Source organism: Somniosus microcephalus, chromosome 16, assembly GCF_052327205.1.
Source record: "Somniosus microcephalus isolate GS21.2 chromosome 16, FLI_Smic_1.0, whole genome shotgun sequence".
Lineage (NCBI taxonomy): Eukaryota > Metazoa > Chordata > Chondrichthyes > Squaliformes > Somniosidae > Somniosus > Somniosus microcephalus.
Window position 1 is genome coordinate 72,980,492 of NC_141002.1, and position 21,757 is coordinate 73,002,248.

At 44.2% G+C, this 21,757-nt stretch overlaps 1 protein-coding gene across 1 annotated transcript in view; it reads right to left on the bottom strand.

The window, feature by feature from the left end:
- Nucleotides 1–21,757, bottom strand: part of helb (helicase (DNA) B) — a 50,482-nt gene that overhangs the window by 18,984 nt on the left and 9,741 nt on the right. The window contains exons 3-10 of the mRNA XM_086009249.1: nucleotides 20,704–20,912; nucleotides 17,614–18,411; nucleotides 12,641–12,821; nucleotides 10,202–10,343; nucleotides 7,160–7,305; nucleotides 6,328–6,412; nucleotides 4,578–4,637; nucleotides 27–198 (exon numbers count right to left, since the gene is read on the bottom strand). Coding sequence (XP_085865375.1) covers nucleotides 27–198; nucleotides 4,578–4,637; nucleotides 6,328–6,412; nucleotides 7,160–7,305; nucleotides 10,202–10,343; nucleotides 12,641–12,821; nucleotides 17,614–18,411; nucleotides 20,704–20,912 — 1,793 coding nt within the window. The remainder of the gene's footprint in view (nucleotides 1–26; nucleotides 199–4,577; nucleotides 4,638–6,327; nucleotides 6,413–7,159; nucleotides 7,306–10,201; nucleotides 10,344–12,640; nucleotides 12,822–17,613; nucleotides 18,412–20,703; nucleotides 20,913–21,757) is intronic.

Genomic DNA, 21,757 nt, shown 5'->3' on the forward strand with positions numbered 1-21,757 from the left:
TTTTTTAATAAAGTGCACGATTTTACCTGACTGATAAAAAAGATTTCTCCATTACACAGGCGAGCTCGTTTCACTTTTTCTGACTCGGTCTTTGACTCTGGTTTTGGATCCGCTTCTTCTGTCAAGTCCCTGACGTATCCATTCTTTGTACAGCACACTTTGTCCCTAATCTGGAAATCAGTCTTATTTTTATTATTTCTGAAATACAAATCAAAGTTGTGCAACTTTAATCAGTTAATAGTGTTTCACATTTTGACCTCTGATAAATGTAATCATACTGCAAAACACAATCTTCATCAATAAGACACCATTACTGCATCATGATCACCACTAACTATATAAAATAGACAACAGAGAACCTTGAGTTTAAACACAGTGCAGACAGGGCATCCAAATACTGGTGCAAGTCAACACTATGTGGTTAAGAATTGGTGCAAATCTTGCTAAAATGGTCGTTTACACTCAATTCTCCACCTTCAGGCTAGCTGCATAATTATTCACAGCTCAAGGGGCAGGAAGCGTGCTAGTGGTAGAAGAAAATTGAATGTAAAACTTGAAGGGAGTTACAGGCAATTAAAAGGAGGCAGTAGTATAGGGGGACATATTCTTGGAGCCTTTGGAATGGCTCAAAAGGCATCTCAACTCATTGGCAGCCTTTGCCAGGGTTGAAGGAGGAGAGTGCAAAGAAGTGACGGGCAACAATTGAGGAAAAGGAAACCCGGTGTACCAGGCAGAATTCTGCGGGCAAGTGGCAGAGCAGCCCAGCATCCAACACCCCATCTGATGACATTTGAAGTGGTGATGCTGCATGAGGTGGCTGCATAAGTGGGTGGCTGTCTGCCACTCCACAGCACCATCAGCACAGCATACCTGAAAGAAGATGGAGGCAAGTCTGATGCTTCTTCTGGCCAGTAGAATCACTGGCTGTGCCAGCCTTACGGTACATGTTAGCTGCAGGTGTCTTTGCGGCAGATGGCACAGCTCTGTATTATCTGCCCCTGCGAAAATAGTTCCCATGGTGTTGCCAGGTAGGAGCAATGAACTTCCGTATGACTTTCCCTGGATGCCTCTGTGAATGAATGTTATTTACTCCGAGTGCCCTGCACACACGAATGTCGGGGAAATTGTGTGTAGGATATTCCCACCCACATCTCAATATTTAAATGAAGTTCCCATCTGTTTCAGCTACATAGAGGTCATAACTTGAAAACAGTGGTTCCTATCAGCTTTTGCAGAAGCAAGCTAAAAAAAAAAATTTGGTACATTTCTGGGAATAAATGTGAACGGCAGTGTGCGGGATATTTTACTATGTTGAGGAGGTTCCCGAAAAATCAGGTCTATATCGTGGAACGTTCCCCAACAATGATGTAACAATTTGTCCCACAGTGAAGACCCTCAATCTGCAACTTAATTGCTGTTCTTAATGTTGAGATGGTTGGTGGTGGACAATAGCACCGTCACAAATGGTATATATTCTGTAAATATATACTCCAGGAGTTTCCTCAGGCGTTTTTCCGATGGGCCACCATAACTGGCAAAAGATTGGCAGAAATCCCGTTTCCTGATTGGATTTTAGATCATGAAATACTATGGGGTTTTTAAGTTCCACTTTGTATGTTCATATGTTCTCTTGCTATGGTTTAATAATGAAACAGTCAATATTTTATAATTGAAAGGGAATAAACTAACCAAAATTACTTCTTTGTAGAGAACCAAATGATTTCAGTGTTCGACTTAGTGTCAAACAAATAGGGAAAAACCTGTACACACATTAAACAAAATACTGAGATTCTCTAGTATAAAACACTTAAGAATACCACCCGAACCATTTTTAAAATTTCATTCTCAGCAGTATCAAGATAGAGAGAAACTATTTCCTCTGGTGGGGGTGACCCAGAACAAGGGGACATAACCTTAAAATTAGAGCTCGGCCGTTCAGGGGGGATGTCAAGAAACATAGAAGATAGGAGCAGGGGTAGGCCATTCGGCCCCTCGAGCCTGCTCCGCCATTCAATGAGATCATGGCTGATCATCCAAACTCAGTACCCTGCCCCTGCCTTCTCCCCATATCCCGTGATCCCTTTAGCCTTAAGAAATATATCTAACTCCTTCTTGAATATATTTAATGAATTGGCCTCAACTGCCTTCTGTGGTAGAGAATTCCACAGGTTCACCACTCTCTGGGTGAAGAAATTCCTCCTCATCTCAGTCCTAAATGGCTTACCCCTTATCCTTAGACTATGACCCCTGGTTCTGGACTCCCCGGCCATCAGAAACATCCTTTCTGCATCTAGTCTGTCCAGACCTGACAGAATTTTATAGGTTTCGATGAGATCCCCTCTCAATCTTCTAAATTCCAGTGAGTATAAGCCCAATTGACACAATCTCTCCTCGTAAGTCATTCCTGCCATCCCAGGTATCAGCCTGGTGAATCTTCGCTGCACTCCCTCCATGGCAAGAACGTCCTTCCTCAGGCAAGGTGACCAAAACTGCACACAATACTCAAGGTGCGGTCTCACCAAGGGCCCTGTACAACTGCAGCAAGACATCCTTGTTCTTGTACTCGAACCCTCTTGCTACGAAGGCCAACATACCATTTGCCTTCTTAAACGCCTGCTGCACGTGCATGCTTACCTTCAGCGACTGGTGCACAAGGACACCCAGGTCTCTCTGCACTTCCCCTTCTCCCAATTTATTGCCATTCAAATAATAATCTGCCTTCCTGTTTTTGCCACCAAAGTGGATAACCTCACATTTATCCACATTATAGTGCATTTGCCATGTTTCTGCCCAATCACCCAACCTGTCCAAATCGTACTGGAGTTTCATGACATCCTCCTCACAGCATACCCTCCCACCCAGCTTTGTGTCGTCTGCAAATTTGGAGATATTACATCCAATTCCCTCGTCCAGATCATTAATATATATTGTGAACAGCTGGGGTCCTAGGACCGATCCTTGCGGTACCCCACTAGTCACTGCCTGCCACTCGGAAAACGACCCGTTTATTCCAACTCTTTGCTTTCTGTCCGCCAACCAGTTCTCTATCCAAGTCAATACCTTGCCCCCAATCCCATGTGCCTTAATTTTGCACGCTAACCTCTTATGCGGGACCTTATCGAAGGCCTTCTGAAAGTCCAAATACACCACATCCACTGGTTCTCCCTTATCTATTTTACCAGTTACATCCTCAAAAAATTCCAGTAGATTAGTCCTCCTCATCTCTGTCCTAAATGGCCTACCCCTTATCCTTAGACTGTGACCCCTGGTTCTGGACTCCCCCGCCATCGGGAACATCCTTCCTGCATCTAGTCTGTCTAGTCCTGTTAGAATTTTATAAGTTTCAATGAGATCCCCTCTCATTCTTCTGAACTCCAGCGAGTCCTGCCATCCCAAGCCAATCGACCCAATCTCTCCTCATACGTCATTCCTGCCATCCCAGGTATCAGTCTGGTGAATCTTCGCTGCACTCCCTCCATGGCAAGAACATCCTTCCTCAGAGAAGGCGACCAAAACGACGCACAATACTCAAGATGTGGTCTCACCAAGGCCCTGTACAACTGCAGCAAGACATCCTTGTTCCTGTACTCGAATCCTCTCGCTACGAAGGCCAACATACCATTTGCCTTCTTAACCGCCTGCTGCACCTGCATGCTTACCTTCAGCGACTGGTGCACAAGGACACCCAGGTCTCGTTGCACTTCCCCTTTTCCCAATCTATTGCCATTCAGATAATAATCTGCCTTCCTGTTTTTGCCACCAAAGTGGATAACCTCGCATTTATCCACATTATACTGCATCTGCCATGCATCTGCCCAATCACCCAACCTGTCCAAATCATACTGGAGTTTCTCGGCATCCACCTCACAGCACACACGCCCACCCAGCTTTGTGTCATCTGCAAACTTGGAGATATTACATCTAGTTCCCTCGTCTAGATCATTAATATATATTGTGAATAGCTGGGGTCCAAGGACCGATCCCTGCGGTACCCCACTAGTCACTGCCTGCCACTCGGAAAAAGACCCGTTTATTCCAACTCTTTGCTTCCTGTCTGCCAACCAGTTCTCTATCTAAGTCAGTACCTTGCCCCCAAGCAATTCTTCACACCAAATCTGTAATTCTGGAATTCTCTCCACTGAAAAGCTGTTGATGCTGAGGGTCAATTGAAAATTTTCAAAACTGAGATTGATAGATTTTTGTTAGGCAAGGGTATTAAAGGGTTATGGACCAAGGCGGGTAGATGGAGTTAAGAGGCAGATCAGCCATGATCTAATTGAATGGCAGAACAGGCTCGAGGGGCTGAATGGCCTACTCCTGTTGCTATGTTCCTAACTAAACAATAGGTTAGCAATTGAGTGCACCAAGATGCCATTTGTGGCTCTTGTTATGTTCCCCTTAAAGACTGTAATTGTATGTTACTCATGTATTGTTACAATGCTGTAAATTCAATGTGCACTAAACTTGGTACTCAATGGAAAACCTTATCTTGCTACCTTTTACCAGCTGAGCACTTTAGACATACAGGAGAAAATACAATCATACTAAATTGTCACACACCAAGCAGCAATTCTTACCTAGTTGGATGACCTGAATATTTTACACAGCAGAGTTCATTAATTAATTCACAGTCCTTCCTGCATAAAAAGAGGAAGTCAGAAATCGTACTGCAGAATTATGCATCAGTAGACCTTTGTACACATATCCAATATTATATTACAACAAACAAATTCTAAGATAAAGGCATGTTGAGTAGTTTTTAGGTCAATGCTGCCCAGGATTGCACATAGAAGGATTAAAATTAGAGATGCTCAGATGTGGCATCTCCCAAACTGTATCTAAAGTCATTAAAATTATGCCACACTTTATTGCTCTTCTAGCAGTGTCCTAGGCCCAAACATCTTCAGCTGCTTCATCAATGACCTTCCCTCCAACATAAGGTCAGAAATGGGGATGTTCGCTGATGACTGCAGTGTTCAGCACCATTCACAACTCCTCATATAATGAAGCAGTCCATGCCCGCATGCAACAAGACCAGGACGACATTCAGGCTTGGGCTGATAAATGGCAGGTAACATTCGCGCCACAGAAGTGCCAGGCAATGACTATCTCCAACAAGCGAGAGTCTAACCACCTCCCCTTGACATTCAATGGCATTACCATCGCCGAATCCCCCACTAACATCATCCTGGGGGTCACCATTGACCAGAAACTTAACTAGACCAGCCACATAAATACTGTGGCAACAAGAGCAGGTCAGAGGCTGGGTATTCTGCGGCGAGTGTCTCACCTCCTGACTCCCCAAAGCCTTTCCACCATTTACAAGGCACAAGTAAGGAGTGTGATGGAATACTCTCCACTTGCCTGGATGAGTGCAGCTCCAACAACACTCAAGAAGCTCGACACCATCCAGGACAAAGCAGCCCGCTTGATTGGCACCCCATCTACCACCTTAAACATTCACTCCCTCCACCACCGGCGTACCGTGGCTGCAGTGTGCACCATCTACAAGATGCACTGCAGCAACTCACCAAGGCTTCTTCGGCAGCACCTCCCAAACCGCCGACCTCTTCCACCTAGAAGGGCAAGGGCAGCAGGCGCATGGGAACACCACCACATCCAAGTTCCCCTCCAAGTCACACACCATTCTGACTTAGAAATATATCGCCAATCCTTCATCATCACTGGGTCAAAATCCTGGAACTCCCTCCCTAACAGCACTGTGGGAGTACCTTCACCACACGGACTGCAGCGGTTCAAGAAGGCGGCTCACCACCACCTTCTCAAGGACAATTAGGGATGGGCAATAAATGCTGGCCTTGCCCGCGACGCCCACATCCCATAAAAACAAATGAAAAAAAACATTTATAATGAAATATAACCAGTTTAAAAAGAACGAGAATTGCAGTTGAAGCCACACAAAAAGTTTACCTTGTATGGTTTCTATTTCTAAAAAGAGATTAGATTTGTGGTATACATACAAGTGTCTTACTACACAGAAACACAGCAAAAGTAATTTCTCTCTTTTCCCAAATCCTATTTTAGAGACCAAATTATGTTCATAATAACAGACCTTATGATAAATCCTAGTGGGGTGGGAAGTTTTAAGCTTTTGGCCTACTTGCTATTTATTTTCTGTTTAATAATGTATTCAGCAAGTCTCAATTTATTGTACATTCCTATTGCTGGCAGTAATGCTCACTGCTTTTACTTCCATTTCACTCTCTTGCTTTTTTTTGTAGTGGCACCTTGGGGCGGGGGGTGGGGGCTGGGGGGCAAACCCTGCACTCTGCACTCCATTACTACCTTTCTGTAAAATATAGTTACCGTCTAAATGCAATGAATTGTGATGTCAGGTCTTTGTCCAATCCTGGGGCCTTTTCTAGTAAAATTTTGATAGCCTCTTGAAGATCTGCCAATGACAAAAAATTTAAAAGTTGTTATCGTACACCAAAACATCACAACCAGACCCAATGTAACAAAGAAGCTGCTGTGCATTTTTAATTTATTTCATCTTTAATAGGAGGATACTCCTTTACGCTATTTAATCAGCTCAGTGCAGTCCTTCATTCTTGTTATGTGATCCCGAACAAAAATCTGCATTCAACACATACAATATTATGCCCAATTCCACACTCCCAATTATGACCTTTAGAAGATCAGCCTGCATAATGACACTTGAAAGCATTAATTTGTATTCCGCCATCATAAACAATCAAATGTATACTAGTCCATCTTAATTCCCTTAAGATGTGGAAACTTTGCATTCACATGCATGATAATGCCACTGCACATGGGGAGTTAAGACCAAGTATATTTTTCAGATGAAGCAGGGTTAGAGGCCAGGGTATAATTGGACCAGGGCACACAGATATAATTCAGTCCCAACTGGGGAGAGGGTGTAATTACAGCACGAGAAGTTTCCATTATAAATGTGGACAAAGGAAATTCTGATGGGAAAAGTTGACAAGAAGTGCACGGAGACTTCAAATGTTTATGTATATATTACTAGGCAATCTCCCGCAGCAGTGCACAAGGGGAGTTAATATCAAGAGTCTGTGACAGTCAGTACAAGTTCAAAGCGTTGCCTCTGACAAGTAAAACATCCCTTTCCAATAGCAAGCCCAAAGTAATAAATATGAATGGTTTCCATACTCACCAAAGGGGCTATATTTGAGGGGAAGAGAAACCAGAATGAATCTTTTATCAAATGTTGGAATTTGGACATCACCACCCTTTGATATGTGCATCACTGCATCATATTGCAACTCTTTATAAGTAGATTTCAATCCCATCTCAGCAATCCTGAGAAATAAGAATTGATGAAAAATTAAATGGTTATATCAAAAGAAATTCAGGTGCTATGAAAGAAAATCTTTTGAAGACTATTTCAAAAATTCATGCACCGAGTCCCCCACTGTGTTTTCACCTTATCTTCTGAAGGGTAGCAGCTACAATTAGTACCTCGCCCTGTAGGTGCTGACTTGCATAAAGCATTGAGTAAGCAGGATGGAGTTTTTTTTTATTCGTTCATAGGATGTGGGAGTCGCTGGCAAGGCCAGCATTTATTGCCATTCCTAATTGCCCTTCAGAAGGTGGTGGTGAGCCGCCTTCTTGAACCGCAGAGGACAGTTAAGAGTCAACCACATTGCTGTGGGTCTGGAGTCAGACTGGGTAAGGACGGCAGATTTCCTTCCCTAAAGGACATTAGTGAACCAGATGGGTTTTTACGACAATCCAGTAGCTTCATGGTCACCATTACTTGCTTTTTATTCCAGATTTATTTAATTAACTGAATTTAAATTCCCCAGCTGCCGTGGTGGGATTTGAACTCACGTTTCTGGATCGTTAGTCCAGTGACATCACCACTATGCTATCGTACCCGAACACGTAGTCAGACAGGCAGGTTGATTAGTGCTATTAAAGCAGGGGTTCTCAACCTTTTTGCTTCGAAGCCCCCCCCCCCCCCCCCCCCCATGTTATAAAAATTCCACGGACCCCCTGTAACACAAAACAACAACAACAACTTGTATTTATATAGCACCTTTAACGTAGTAAAATGTTCCAAGGAGCTTCACAGGAACGTTATCAAACTAAATTTGACACCAAGCCACATAAGGAGACAATAGGGCAGAAAGAGGTAGGTTTTAAGGAGCATCTTGAAGGAGGACAGAGCGGTGGAGAGGAGGAGAGGTTTAGGGAGGGGATTTCAGAGCTTGGTAGCTGAAGGCACGGCTGCTAATGGTAGAGCAATTAAAATCGAGGGATGCTCGAGGCCAGAACTGGAGGAGCGCAGATATCCCGGAGTGTTGTAGAGCTGGAGGAGATTACAGAGATAGGGAGGGGCGAGGCCATGGAGGGATTTGAAAACTTACACAATTAAACATATATGGCCCAGAAATTCGGGTCTCCACGGGTGAGTACGCATGGGGTACTCACCCGTAAGCGCAATGGAAGTGCCGGTTTCCTGCATGCGCGGGAAACCGGAACTTCCGTTCCCCTGAACGAAGGGGTTCAGAGGTCGAACGCGTGCGCAGGAGAGGCAGCGCGTGCGCATCGAACTTACGTTTTTTTTCAATGTTTTCCCGTGAAGGTAAGTCTCCAGAAGTTAGACATGTAAGGTAAGTGGTGAATTAATTAAAATTAAAACATTTTTTCCACAGGTTTATTATTTTTAAATACTTTAAAGAAAGGTAAGTTTATTTTTAGCCCCGTTAGAAAATAAAATTATTTTTTTCAAAAATTTAAATTATTGTTTAAAATAGTTATTTCATGTAATTTATAGTTTATTTAAAAAATGTGATTTAAAAAAAAAAATTATTTGAAGATTTAGTGATGTTTTGGGGCTTGTAGTATTTATAAGTTTGACAGCCCTTCCTATCAAACTTATGAAGGATGCATTCCCTGCTCCGATTGGCTCCCCATGGCCCACGTGATCCCAGGGGACGCATCGAACTAACTGCGCCCCTGGGATACGCAAGCACTGCGCGCCGGCAGTTGGAGGAGGCCCAGGATCAGAATCCTACGCGGGCCCACAGCTCAACGGCCGGCACGCAAGGTAAGTGCAGGTCAGGGGCTTGCACCCGCAGGAAGCCTCCGACCCGAATTTCTGGGCCTAACTTTAGGGATTGGAAATAGACGTTAGGAAAATGGTTAGGGGATTACAGTTAGGGGCTAGAATTTTACAGTTACGGGTCAGGATTAGGGATTGGGGTTACAGTTAGGATGTTAGGTTTCGGGTTGGGGATACCAAGGCTAGGAGAGGCACACTGGAAGGTATGGGGAGCATACAGACGCTCCTGACCTGTCACCATTTTTCCTCCATTTACAGTCACTCCCTGACACGTCACCATTTCTCCATCAGATGCTCCCCAAGAGTTCCCAGCACTTGCTGTTGCTCACAGAGCTTGGCGCTTACATTAGGCTTTCCGGCTGGGATGAACCCGGGAACCAGTCCCCTCGGGGTTTATTAACCCGCTCCCTCCAGACCTCTTACCTGCTGCGTCTCCACCAGCCAGCAGCGCATGCTCAGCTCACACTGCCTGGATAATTGACGTGAGCTCCGGACCAATAGGAAAAGGGTCTAGAGGACCGAGCAGGTCCTCCAACCAATTGGAGTGTGTGTTGAATCTGGCTATTTTTGGCGGACCCCTTAAACTGTTCTCGCGGACCCCCGGTTGAAAACCCCTGTATTAAAGGACACCTCGTCATTGCGGTAGCAGGAAGGTAGTTGCGAATTACACCAGGACCAGTAGTACTTACGTAGCTTTACATTTCCCTGGCAGATGGGCCAGTAGCCCAGCCCTTTCCATTGTTTGCAGCTCATGCAGAAACAAAGGTAGCACTGATCAGATAATCGATACAGAAAAGGGGGGAAAAAAGTGACCAAGTGATGCAAAAGAAACCCAAAGAAGCTGGCACTGCAGCAGCAAAAGTGCTGCTAACAAATTACAAAGTTACCAAAATAAGAACAGAAGATCCTTCTACTGCAAATAGCAAAAACATTTTAAAGGAAACACAGGATTCTTGGGCCTGTGTTTTAGGATGGATCATCCAAACTTCATCACATTCCACTAAGAGGTGAATGAAGATGCTGTGTGATGAAGCTTTTATATGATTAGGAAAAAATCTGGAAAACCACCTCAGTTTGTGTGTATGCATGCGAGTGGGCAAGTGCGGGTCTGAAGATGAAAAAGCATACTTAGCAGCATTATCTATTATTAGCTGACTCTCTGCACGGTGATTGGTCGCAAGCTCGATGGCCCATCTAATTCGGGATAAACTGGAGTATACATCAGTTAACATGTTGCCAGGCTCGATACTCGGTAACTGTCTAACATCACCTGGAAGAAATAAAAGAAACAAGTTTATAAACCTCATGGAATTAGAAACAGTGCAAGGACCAAACAATGGTGCAGTGGCACAGCATGTCGAAACTTATTCCTCACATGCTCGTTCCCAACAGCAGCCATGCATTAATTGCTCATCAAATGCTTTTTATTTCTCATTCGCTGGGTGAGCAGGACAGGGGGAAGGAAAATCAGCGGAGCACTGGTGCAGGCTGCTCTCATCCGGTAACAACTCGGAGGCAGGGTGCAGGAGATTGGGCCTCAGAGTTGGCGGGGTGGAAGAGATTGGGACTGAGGGGTCGTGGTTGGGTAGTCAGGTGATTGAACCCCGGGCGGTTGGGGACACTGGGACAAGAAGAAAGAGGGCGACTGAGGGTTGGGGATGGGGGCTCGCAGGAGAGATGGAGTCTGGGGACAATGTTCCCCCTTTTTCTCGGTGCGCAGCTCATTCAAATTTTCAGGCATGGCAGTTTTTCCCCATATAAAAGCCAGTGAGCGGCCTGCAGGGGGCCTCCAGATCGCTGTACAACCACACAGCTTAACGGGAACATTGGTCGGAGGGATTGGGACTTGTGGGGGGGCGGTGGAGGAGAAGCGAGGACTGGGGAATGGCCCAGCATTTCCTGCCGAGGCGGGAGCTGCAGCAGCAGCGTGGCAAGTGGGAGTGGCGCCGAGAGAGGAGTAGGGAGTGAAACCTGGGGACCTTACTGTGGGCCCAGCGCAAGCTCCAACTGCCGCCGTTCACGTCGGGCTGCGAGAGGAGGGGAGCAGCACTCGGCACGGCCGTCAACAGCAGCCACACTCCCTTGGCTCCTATCGGGGCCATAAACCACCCCGGGCTTGACCACCCCGTGCCAACTGTCGGCTCCTCGCTCAGGATCTTGCGGAATTTGCAGCTGGGGCGCGGAGGTTCATCCGAAATTGGGCATCGGGCCTCATTTTAACAATAAAGGCGAGCTAGTGGTGCCTGCCGCGCCTCCAGAGGTAGCTTGGCCAATGTCGGGCATCAAATTTGGGCCTGCTCCGTCACTGGTAAGTCCTGGGAGGTGGGCGGAGCACGGGCCGACAGTGGCCCGCAGTCGTGCCGTGGAGCTGGGTGAGGCCCACTTTCCCTGCCATTTCTTCGGCAGCCTTCAGCAGTGGCTTTAAGGATTGCTGTTTAGGCCACTGGAGAACTGGGAAAACTAGTCAGAGCTTGCACAGTCCATGCACCACCTAGCTTTTCACGCATTTTGCAGAAGTAACAGGCACAGGACCCTTCTTTGCATATTTAGATTAATCCAACACTGACTTGAGGCGGCCGCCAGGGATGCCTAAAAAGTGAGGAGTAATATGACCGTGCCCATGCCGCCAGTGCAGTTCCGGTGTAGGACCTTGCATCCAGAAATTGGTATACACTGCCCCAGTTTTACGCCCCAAAAAAACAAGCGAAATGCATATTAATTTCTACCCCAGTGCGTCCAAATGACTTTCGCAGGATGTGGCCCATGCCAAGTGCCAGGATGTCGGATCAGGCCCACCATGTTAAATAAGTTTGACATCCCTGCTCCAAACCATCCACCCATTTGAGCCCCATTACTGCTGCCTCGTTCTACCCACAACTGGAGGGACAAAGAGAGACAAATACTGAAGAATACAAAAAGGAACAAGATACAAAAAAATGTAAAAGAATAGGAGAGGCAGACAAAAGTGATGGGGAGGAGCGAAAGAGATGACTGGGTGAAAAGAGGTATTAATAACTGTCCAAGGATTCCAAGAAATGCAAAATATATTAGGAGTTGGATACGGCGTTTAATCATGATTCTGCCCGACTCAAAGGCAATTTAATCAGACACAGCTGTCACTATTTGTGTCGTAATGCTCCAAGAGGTTGGATGGCTCTGATATAGGGAAAAAGTATAGCTGGTGGTGTGGAAAGCAGTCACAGTAGAGATTAATATTCAAATGAAAGTCTACATTGTATTATTATACATGCATGTGAAAACAAAAATCAAGTACATTTACTCTCAACAATTATGATTTATCTATTATCTAATTATGTTAATGGCTCATGTCTGGAATTCTTGACAATTCACATTCACCAAATTATTGATTTAAATGGTAGTTATTCAGCATTAAAATTGGATTATAAATTTTAAGTTTACTTGACCCCATTAGCAACTGTACTTCTGTCTGTCTCTGTGCGCTATATCATGCAAAAAGAAAACTAAAGAAAATAATATTTTGCATCGCATGTTAATGATAGTAATGCATTCCAAAGACAAGCAAAACTCTCTTCAGCAGACACTTACCAAGGATTATAAGCTTTTTGAGATTGGCATATTTCATAAGCAACTTTAAAACTGTGCTTAGGACCTGCACAGAGACCAAACTCCCCTCATCAACAATCAGAACCTGGACATCAGAAAACATCCAATCATTGGGTGCTCCTGTCTCTTCAGATTTCTCGCTAGACCAGAAACTCCACATCACCTGTTTAAAAAAAAAACACACAATAATTAAAATCTGGAGAGGATTCAAAATTTAAATCTGCATTTTTCTCCCCATGTTCAAATACCTACAAAATGTTCAAAGCAATATTTACTCTTCAAGCCCAAATGAAAAAACTCACCAATTTGCAGCAACATTTTGTTGATTATTCTTTTCTAATATTAAGTTTACTGCAATTCTACATGTTCATTTTAAATCCTAAAGGGATGCAAGAACTTAAAATTGGAGAAGAGGGAACAATGAAAATCTCAGACCACTCTGAAACTCCCGGTTACGTTTTCAGGTCTTTTCTACCCCTCTTATTCATCTGAACTCTCATATCAAAGGAAGATGGTTGTGGTCAATCATCACAGCCCCAGGACATCACTGCAGGAGTTCCTCAGGGCAGTGTCCTAGGCCCAACCATCTTCAGCTGCTTCATCAATGACCTTCCCTCCAACATAAGGTCAGAAATGGGGATGTTCGCTGATGACTGCACAGTGTTCAGTGCCATTCACAACTCCTCAGATAATGAAGCAGTCTATGCCTGCATGCAACAAGACCTGGACGACGTTCAGGCTTGGGCTGATAAGTGGCAGGTAACAGTTCACGCCACGCAAGTGCCAGGCAATGACTATCTCCAACAAGCGAGTGTCTAACCACCGCCCCTTGACATTCAATGGCATTACCATCGCTGAATCCCCCACCATCAACATCCTGGGGGGTCTCCATTGACCAGAAACTTAACTGGACCAGCCACATAAATACTGTGGCAACAAGAGCAGGTCAGAGGCTAGGTATTCTGCAGTGAGTGTCTCACCTCCTGACTCCCCAAAGCCTTTCCACCATCTACAAGACACAAGTAAGGAGTGTGATGGAATACTCTCCACTTGCCTAGATGAGTGCAGCTCCAACAACACTCAAGAAGCTCGACACCATCCAGGACAAAGCAGCCCGCTTGATTGGCACCCCATCTACCACCTTAAACATTCACTCCCTCCACCACCGGCGTACCGTGACTGCAGTGTGTACCATCTACAAGATGCACTGCAGCAACTCACCAAGGCTTCTTCGGCAGCACCTCCCAAACCCGTGACCTCTTCCACCTAGAAGGACAAGGGCAGCAGGCGCATGGGAATACCACCACCTCCAAGTCCCACACCATCCTGACTTAGAAGTTTATCGCCGATCCTTCATTGTCGCTGGGTCAAAATCCTGGAACTCCCTCCCTAACAGCATTGTGGGAGTACCATCACCACACGGACTGCAGCGGTTCAAGAAGGCAGCTCACCACCACCTTCTCATGGGCAATTAGGGATTGGCAATAAATGCTGGCCTTGCCAGTGACGCCCACATCCCATATACGAATTTAAAAAAATCTTGCATCACTCTCATGGGCAAGTCACAACTCCATATACCTTCAAAAGTGTCTATCCAGCCTTGAGAACTAGGTAAGCTTTCTGTAACGTGCCAGGAATAATGAAACAGAAAGCTCTGTCTTGTTACTCTCTCATCTTTGATAAGCATCAGAGCTGCAGGCTATGTTTTAAGTTTAAAACCATTAAGCAAATATATTTATCAAAAGACAAACAAGCAAATAAGTAACAATTGTATAATGGTCATATATTTACATTAGAAAGTTTATTATCTAACACTTTAAGTGGACAAAATAATATAAAGGATTGCAACACTAAGTACTAAAAGCTAATCATTTGTAAATAACTTCTGTTACACTATTTATTTTCTTCATAAATTTCTTCCCCCACAGGAGCCTATTTTAAGTTTAAGTGATTGCTTGACAGTTTCAAACTGACCAGTTTTTTTTTGAGGTTGTCCCACATTAACTCTTTAATTTGAACAGAGCAGTTCTTTTTATATCTCAGAAAAGAGAGTGTTAGTGGGTCTTCTTAGATTTGGAATATCTGGCCACACAATTTTTTTAAATTTATTAATTTTTTTAAAAAGGAACTACCAGTCGTGTACAAAACTGAACCAACCACACAACATTGTTTGAGTTTGAATGATTCCTTTCCAGCTGATAACCAACCAAACTTTCAATAATGTAGTGGAATAGACTTTGGACAAGATTCAGGCTTAGCTAGCTGTTAAACTCCTTATGTATTTATAGAGCCATCAAACCAAAACTAGGCAAAAGTACTTCATATCTGTCAGATTCCCATTGATTGCTTTGTTTTCTGGTTAACTTGCATCACACTTTCACTAAATCAAATATGCCATAATACGTTCAGAAGAGCACTGACCATAGTAATGTCAATAAAATAAAGACAAGAAAAGTTACAATGGAAAGAGACAGATTAGCAAAGGATCGCCAATTGGGTGATAAGCTCTTTCTTGTATCTTGTTCAAAATGCTAGAAGAGCCTGAACCAAATATAGGAGCAGAATTTAAGTATTGATGGAATTGAGCTGGAGAAACCCAAGAACATAAATAGGAGGAGTAGGCCATATGGCCCCTTGAGCCTGCTCTGCCATTCGCTAAGATCATGGCTAATCTTCTACCTCAACTCCACTTTCCTGCCTTATCCCAATATCCCTTGATTCCCTCATCATTGAGAAGTTGTTGAAAGAAGTGTATGACACAAAACTTCACGAGCTAAGAGGTAGATTAAGAAGCAGGACCAGTGTTGAGTGCTTGTAAATACAGGAACAGCCAGGTTATGGAGGTAAGTAATTGGCTAGAAAAGTGCGTAGGAACAGGGAACAATATCCTGATGGGGAGATTAACTAAGGCTGTAAGAGAGGGAGTGGACTAAACTCATATGGCAGGGAGAGGGGGAAAGCAAGAGTAGAAAAGGCAGCTGTAACATGACTCCAAGAGAAAACCAAGCTTTTTGGAGGCAGCTTTAGCAATGGAGGTGACATGGGAGAACCAGAGGCCAGAAATGGGAATCGGGTCAAAACTGTCAATAGATGTAAAAGGACTAAAGGTGGGGCATAGACCCGTTCAAACGCTAACCCTAATTGCTAAATTTGCTAGTGAAATGTTCATGCTGAAAACAGACAAACAGCAGCAGATTTTCCAAACAGTTATGCCATAAAGTGAAAATGGGTAAAGATTCATTCCATAGAAACATAGAAGATAGGGGCAGGAGCAGGCCATTCAGCCCCTCGAGCCTGTTCTGCCATTTAATGAGATCATGGCTGATCATCCAAATTCAGTACCCTGTCCCTGCTTCCTCCCCATATCCCTTGATCCCTTTAGCCTTAAGAAATATATCTAACTCCTTCTTGAATATATTTAATAAGTTGGCCTCAACTGCCTTCTGTGGTAGAGAATTCCACAGGTTCACCACTCTCTGGGTGAAGAAATTCCTCCTCATCTCTGTCCTAATTGGCTTACCCCTTATCCTTAGACTGTGACCCCTGGTTCTGGACTCCCCCGCCATCGGGAACATCCTTCCTGCATCTAGTCCTGTTAGAATTTTATAAGTTTCAATGAGATTCCCACCCATGTAGCAGGACATCCAATTATTCAGTCAGATTGTTGTACTGGTAACAGAAGTTTGAGCTAATTATATTAAAACTGAGCTTGAATTCACGATTTTCAACCAATTTCCTGGCATTTACGCTGGTACAGCATTCACCTACTACACACGTCAATTCAGTGCCGAGGGCTGCTGCATATGCTGGCTACGGGAATAGATTTTAAAAGAGTTCTATTATTTCTAGCAGCATTTTGAGACGACCAAACCATTTTCTCACTTTTTTTTTTGCTTTGTTTCTTTCTTGTTTCCACCAAGTTCTTCAGGAGGCTTTGTGCCAAGGGTTCCAGCACTGCTGCTTTTTTGCTACATCCACAATATTGGGATGGTGTGTTTTCCAAGGCAAATTCTCATTTATTTCTGTTTTGGGAGGACGAGGGATGCCAGGCAGGTCTGCACCCATACCCTGGCATCTATCATCTATCTGGCAACGACTGTAGAACTGGCAACGCGTCAGAAGAGCTGCACCATCTGCTGCAAAGACATATGCACCTAACATGCACCACTGAGCTGGCACTGGCAGTAACAGTCAGCTGTGCCCTCATGTCCTCTGCCCCCTTCCAGGCATGCTGCATTGCAGTCTTATGGGAAGGGTTTCTTAAGAGTGGTAAGCAGGGCCACCTTTTTTGCTATCACCTCATTCTTCACCATTTCCACTTTTCCAGCTATCAAAACAAGGGTTGGTGTATTGCCCCATGCCATCACTTGGCCATAGACTGAATTTCTTGTCAGCCCCTGGGCTCTGTCAGCCATTTTGGTTACCCAAACCACCTTTGCCAAAGCTAGAATATACATTAAAGATGTTCGCAACCATTGTGATTACTATCAAGATTTTGATCCCCGTATGCAGATAGATTCCTTAACATTGACCCATCACCCCTTTTTGGCAACCTGTAAAGGCTGCTTACACACAATTTCCTGACCCTTTCAAGAACTCCCCCACTACATAAATTAAGTTGATCCTGTAAAATCAGGCAGCGTAACCAAAGCTGGTTGATCTTAATAATGCACACCCAATGCCCAATCCAAAAATCTACATTATTAATATACTTTACATTAGTTCTGTTTGAAAAATGATGGGAGAGACTGATCAATAATTCATTGAATTTTACATGTAGCCAGGAGTAATATATTCCTTAAAAATATACGCCCTCAATCCCCCTCATATTAACCTTCAATGTGATAGTAGTAAGAATGCTTTAGGAATCCTCTTAAAGGTCATCTGTTTACTTCATGCTGAACACAATCAAAAGGTTTGGACTATCTGCAATAGTATCCTCAGATGGCAGTTACCTGGTGTAAAGTATAAGCACCAAACCCAGATTTCTTCTTTAAGAGAGACGCTGCCTTTCCAGTTGGTGCAGTGAACAGCACAGGTGTTTTTCTGACACAGTAAACATCTGGAGTTTTACCTGCTGGAATATTCCAACTCTCAGGAGCCGATTGATCCCGCTCAAGATCTTCACATGCTCGCAACAGTTCCTCATTATCCGCGCTCTCCATACTTTTAACTGCTGCCTTGAAGATGAGGCTAACAAGTGTCGTCTTTCCACAGCCACCTTTACCACTAACGACAGTAACAGGATTTTCACACATCATGGCAGCAGCTTTCAACTGATCTGGGTCCAAATCAACATCTTCACGGTGCTCTGCATCGCCAGCCTCTGTATCCTCAGGTAACCTCTCCCTCCAGACTGGAGTGAAGGCCTTTCTCAGAACTTCCTCCACAATCAGAGAAATGCGCCATGGAGGTCTCTCCACAAGTTCCTCTATACAAGTAGCAATTTCTTCCTCATAGTTGTAGAAACGTGTGAGATACACTCGCCTTTTTTCTATTACGATAATCTTGCAGTCCTTTAAAAATTTTAGCGATTCCCATGCACTTTCAACACTGAACTCGGATGGACGTAATGCAGTCAGCTCATCGACACTAACATAGGTGTGTCCCTTACTCCAGCAAGTTTGTTTGAGTTTATCATAAATGACCAAAGCATGTTTTTGTAACTCTGGAATTGTCTTCAGTAGATCAGCTTCCTCAAAGGCCAACAAAGATGCCTCACAACCAACAAGTCGAAGCTCCTTGAAGAGAATCTATCAAAAAGAAAGATGTCTTTCAGAAATCATTCTTGAATTAAAGATTTAATATGACAATAGCTGCATTTTAAGAGAGTCTTTAATCATATCTGTAATAACCATATTAGTTAGTTTTGGATAAAAGACTTGGGGGGAAAAAATTCGTCCCTTTAGCGCCGCCTGTTAGCACCAGTAGATGGCGCTGATGCGGCGGTGAGAGCTGCAACGACAACTCCTGTCGAATCCAGCACCGCACGCCAAATCGGGACCCCCCCCCCGTAGCGCTGCCAGTAACAGTGATCACCGGGGACTTCAACGCCAGGGAGATCGTGACGTCAGTGAGTCTGCAACGCTCACTAAACACCCGATCTGCCAAATTGCTTCTTGCCACTTACCTCACTGCCTGGAATAAACACCAACAGGGAGAGCTGGCTTGCAGCACCATGAAGCCGGCTCCAGGGACGTTATTTAAAGGGACCAGCCCCAATCACTCGCACCTGACAGGTTAGTGAAGTTTCAGTGCCTCTGTGTTAGTTCTTGATACTACAACAGTTTTATTTAGTGATTTGAAGGATCTTTGTTATCAGGAGCATTGTGGCAAGTAAAAAAGTGCAAGATTTATTCTTGAAAGATTCAACGTACAACACTTGCTAAAAATCATGGGGGCCGTACTGGCAATCTACCTCACCCTCCAGGATCTACGGCGGAGGGAGCGGAGACAACGAGGAAGACGGGAACATGTGTGCAGAGGGATGAGGGAGGAAGACGAGGAGGAGGAAGAAGTAGTCGAGGAACAGGAGGGAGGGAGGAGGCAGCCAGACAATCGGACTTCCGGATGGGTGGTCAGTGCCCAGCTCATCAGACTCCAATTTGAATGAATGAAACCCCAGATCCCCATTGCTCACCACATCCCCATCATACCATCCCTGTGTCATGCCATATCACAGCGTCCTCCTGGGCGCAAAAGTGAAATGAAAGAGACCACAAAATATGCCAAACTCTTAATACATTTATGCATAAACATATCACATGCATTTTAATAACTAATGATACTTGTGCCCGTCATAGTTGAATAGCTGTCATTGTGTGCAAGGTGTGATATGTGGGTGTGAGTGTTGGTCGGTAGAGATTGTTGATGGGGGTGTGCTAGGGGTGTGGTGTATTGAGCAGTGTGTGAAACTTGTGGTGCAGATGGTGATATGTAGCATTTGTTGAAGCCTTCACTCACCCTGCTCACCCGTGTGAGCTTGTTAAAGTTATTTCTGCACAGTGTGTGGGTCCTGGGGACCCCAGTGCTGTCCGTGATGTGGTGTGCCACCTCCCTCCACATAATACAGCAGACTTGTGATGAGGGCCAGTTGGTGGGTACAGGACCAGCCGCCTTCTCTCTACCACTAAAACCAATGCCTCCAAAGCTCATGGGAAAACCTGCGGGCTCTCTCCCTGGGGCGGCAATCTACCATCAGCATTTGCTGCACAGCCAACAATGCTGAGAATGAGGTCCTCCCCTTTAAGCAGTGAACAAAGCCTGTGGCAATCATTACTTGCGTTTAGACTACACCCGATATTGGTCCATCTTTTCAGTGCAACACCAATGAGCTTGGGTTTTTAGACTAGATTTATGGCTCCAATCATTTTAATGAGGACGACGAACCTTACGTGCCGTCTAGACGATTTTCACCTGGCGCTAATCCACCATTTTTAGTCTAAACACTGCCCATTCCTTGGCTATAACGAATTTCTAGCCTATAAGGTCCAACATTTTTCAATATTTTGGAATACTGGTTGATCTCCAGTTGTTTCCTATAATTGTTTCTTTATTTTGCCAATCTTTAATTCCTGCTGTATTTCTTTCTCTGTTTGTCACACATTTTTCTTCTCCCCACTTTGGCTGTCATAGACATTTCTCATTATACGGTCGATATTTTTGTTGCTATCTGACTATTGTTGTCACAATTAACTTTCCACAAGTCCCATTTTCAAATATTTAGCCATATCACACGGTTTCAAGTTATTACATCAATATTGAGATACCTGGCTACTGATCTGACATTAATAACAAACATAGATTAAATGGAGAGAATGGAAAATACTCCCCCCCCCCCCCCCCCTCCCGTGAGGTCGCAGCCCCACAACCTTGAAGCCAAATAATATGGTACTGAAGTCAGTACAGTAAAAGTGATACCTCAGAAATCACTTCCAGATGAAAAACAACTGTACACACGATAATGTTTAAATGCATACAGACAAGAATCAACCGCATAATCGGGATTTGTTCATATTGACAATTGCGTCTATAGAATAACTTACATGACTGAATCCTAGCTTCCACACTTTTGTCTGAATCATCTGCTCCAGTTCCTCCAGAATATAGATGGGGAGGTCCTCTCTTCCATTTTCCTTCATATTCTTTTCCTCCTTCGGCACCAAAATATGCAAAAAATGTCGTGGCAAAAGTTGTGGCAGATACTTCATCAGGCTTGGGAACTTCAAAGCTCGCTGCACATAGTGACCTTCAACTAAATTATTGGACAGTTAATAACTTGAATCTCAAATGGCATCTTATATACACACACATTTCTCCATTAAACAGTTGGATTAACAAGACAATCCTTTTAAGGACTGCCCTAGTCCATTACTAAAATAACTTTTTTTCTGATTACACTTCTGTGAAGTGCCTTGGGATGTTTTCCCATGTTAAAAGCACTATATAATTGCAAGTTATTGTTATCTTCCACACAAGCAGTAATCCTAATCCCATGTAGCCAATCAGTTCCCATATTCCTTTACTACCTTTTCCTTCAACCACATAATCGAACCTATTCTTAAATGTTGACATGGTCTTTGGTAGTGCAATGCACAACCTCACAACCCTCTAGGAACATAGGAACAGGAGTAGGCCATTTAGTCCCTCAAGCCTGTTCCACCATTCTATTAGATCATGGCTAATGTATACAAAAATGTTTCTCATCACGGCTAAGCCCGATATTGTCCTCATCCAGCATCCACACACGCAATTCTGGCAGGGAGTACTAAACAACAATTAGGAGTTGGATTCCTGATTATTTTGTCCTCCCTATCCCAGGGATGCCGAGACCAATTAAAGCAACCTTACTTGCATCCTGGCTGAAATTGCCTAACTGAGCACAAACCAGAGATTGAACCCGAGCCCCAGTGTTTAGTGCCGCACCACACAGTGCATCTAGCCACTAAGCTTGGTGGCAGAGATGACAAAAGTGACTTTAATGTTGGAAAAAAGCACCAACAGTACATGGCCTGTAAAATTCCCCAAGTTCATTTTCTTGGTTTTCTTGTACATTTGAAATTTAAAATTATAACTGCAAAACCACCCACTAAAGTTCTA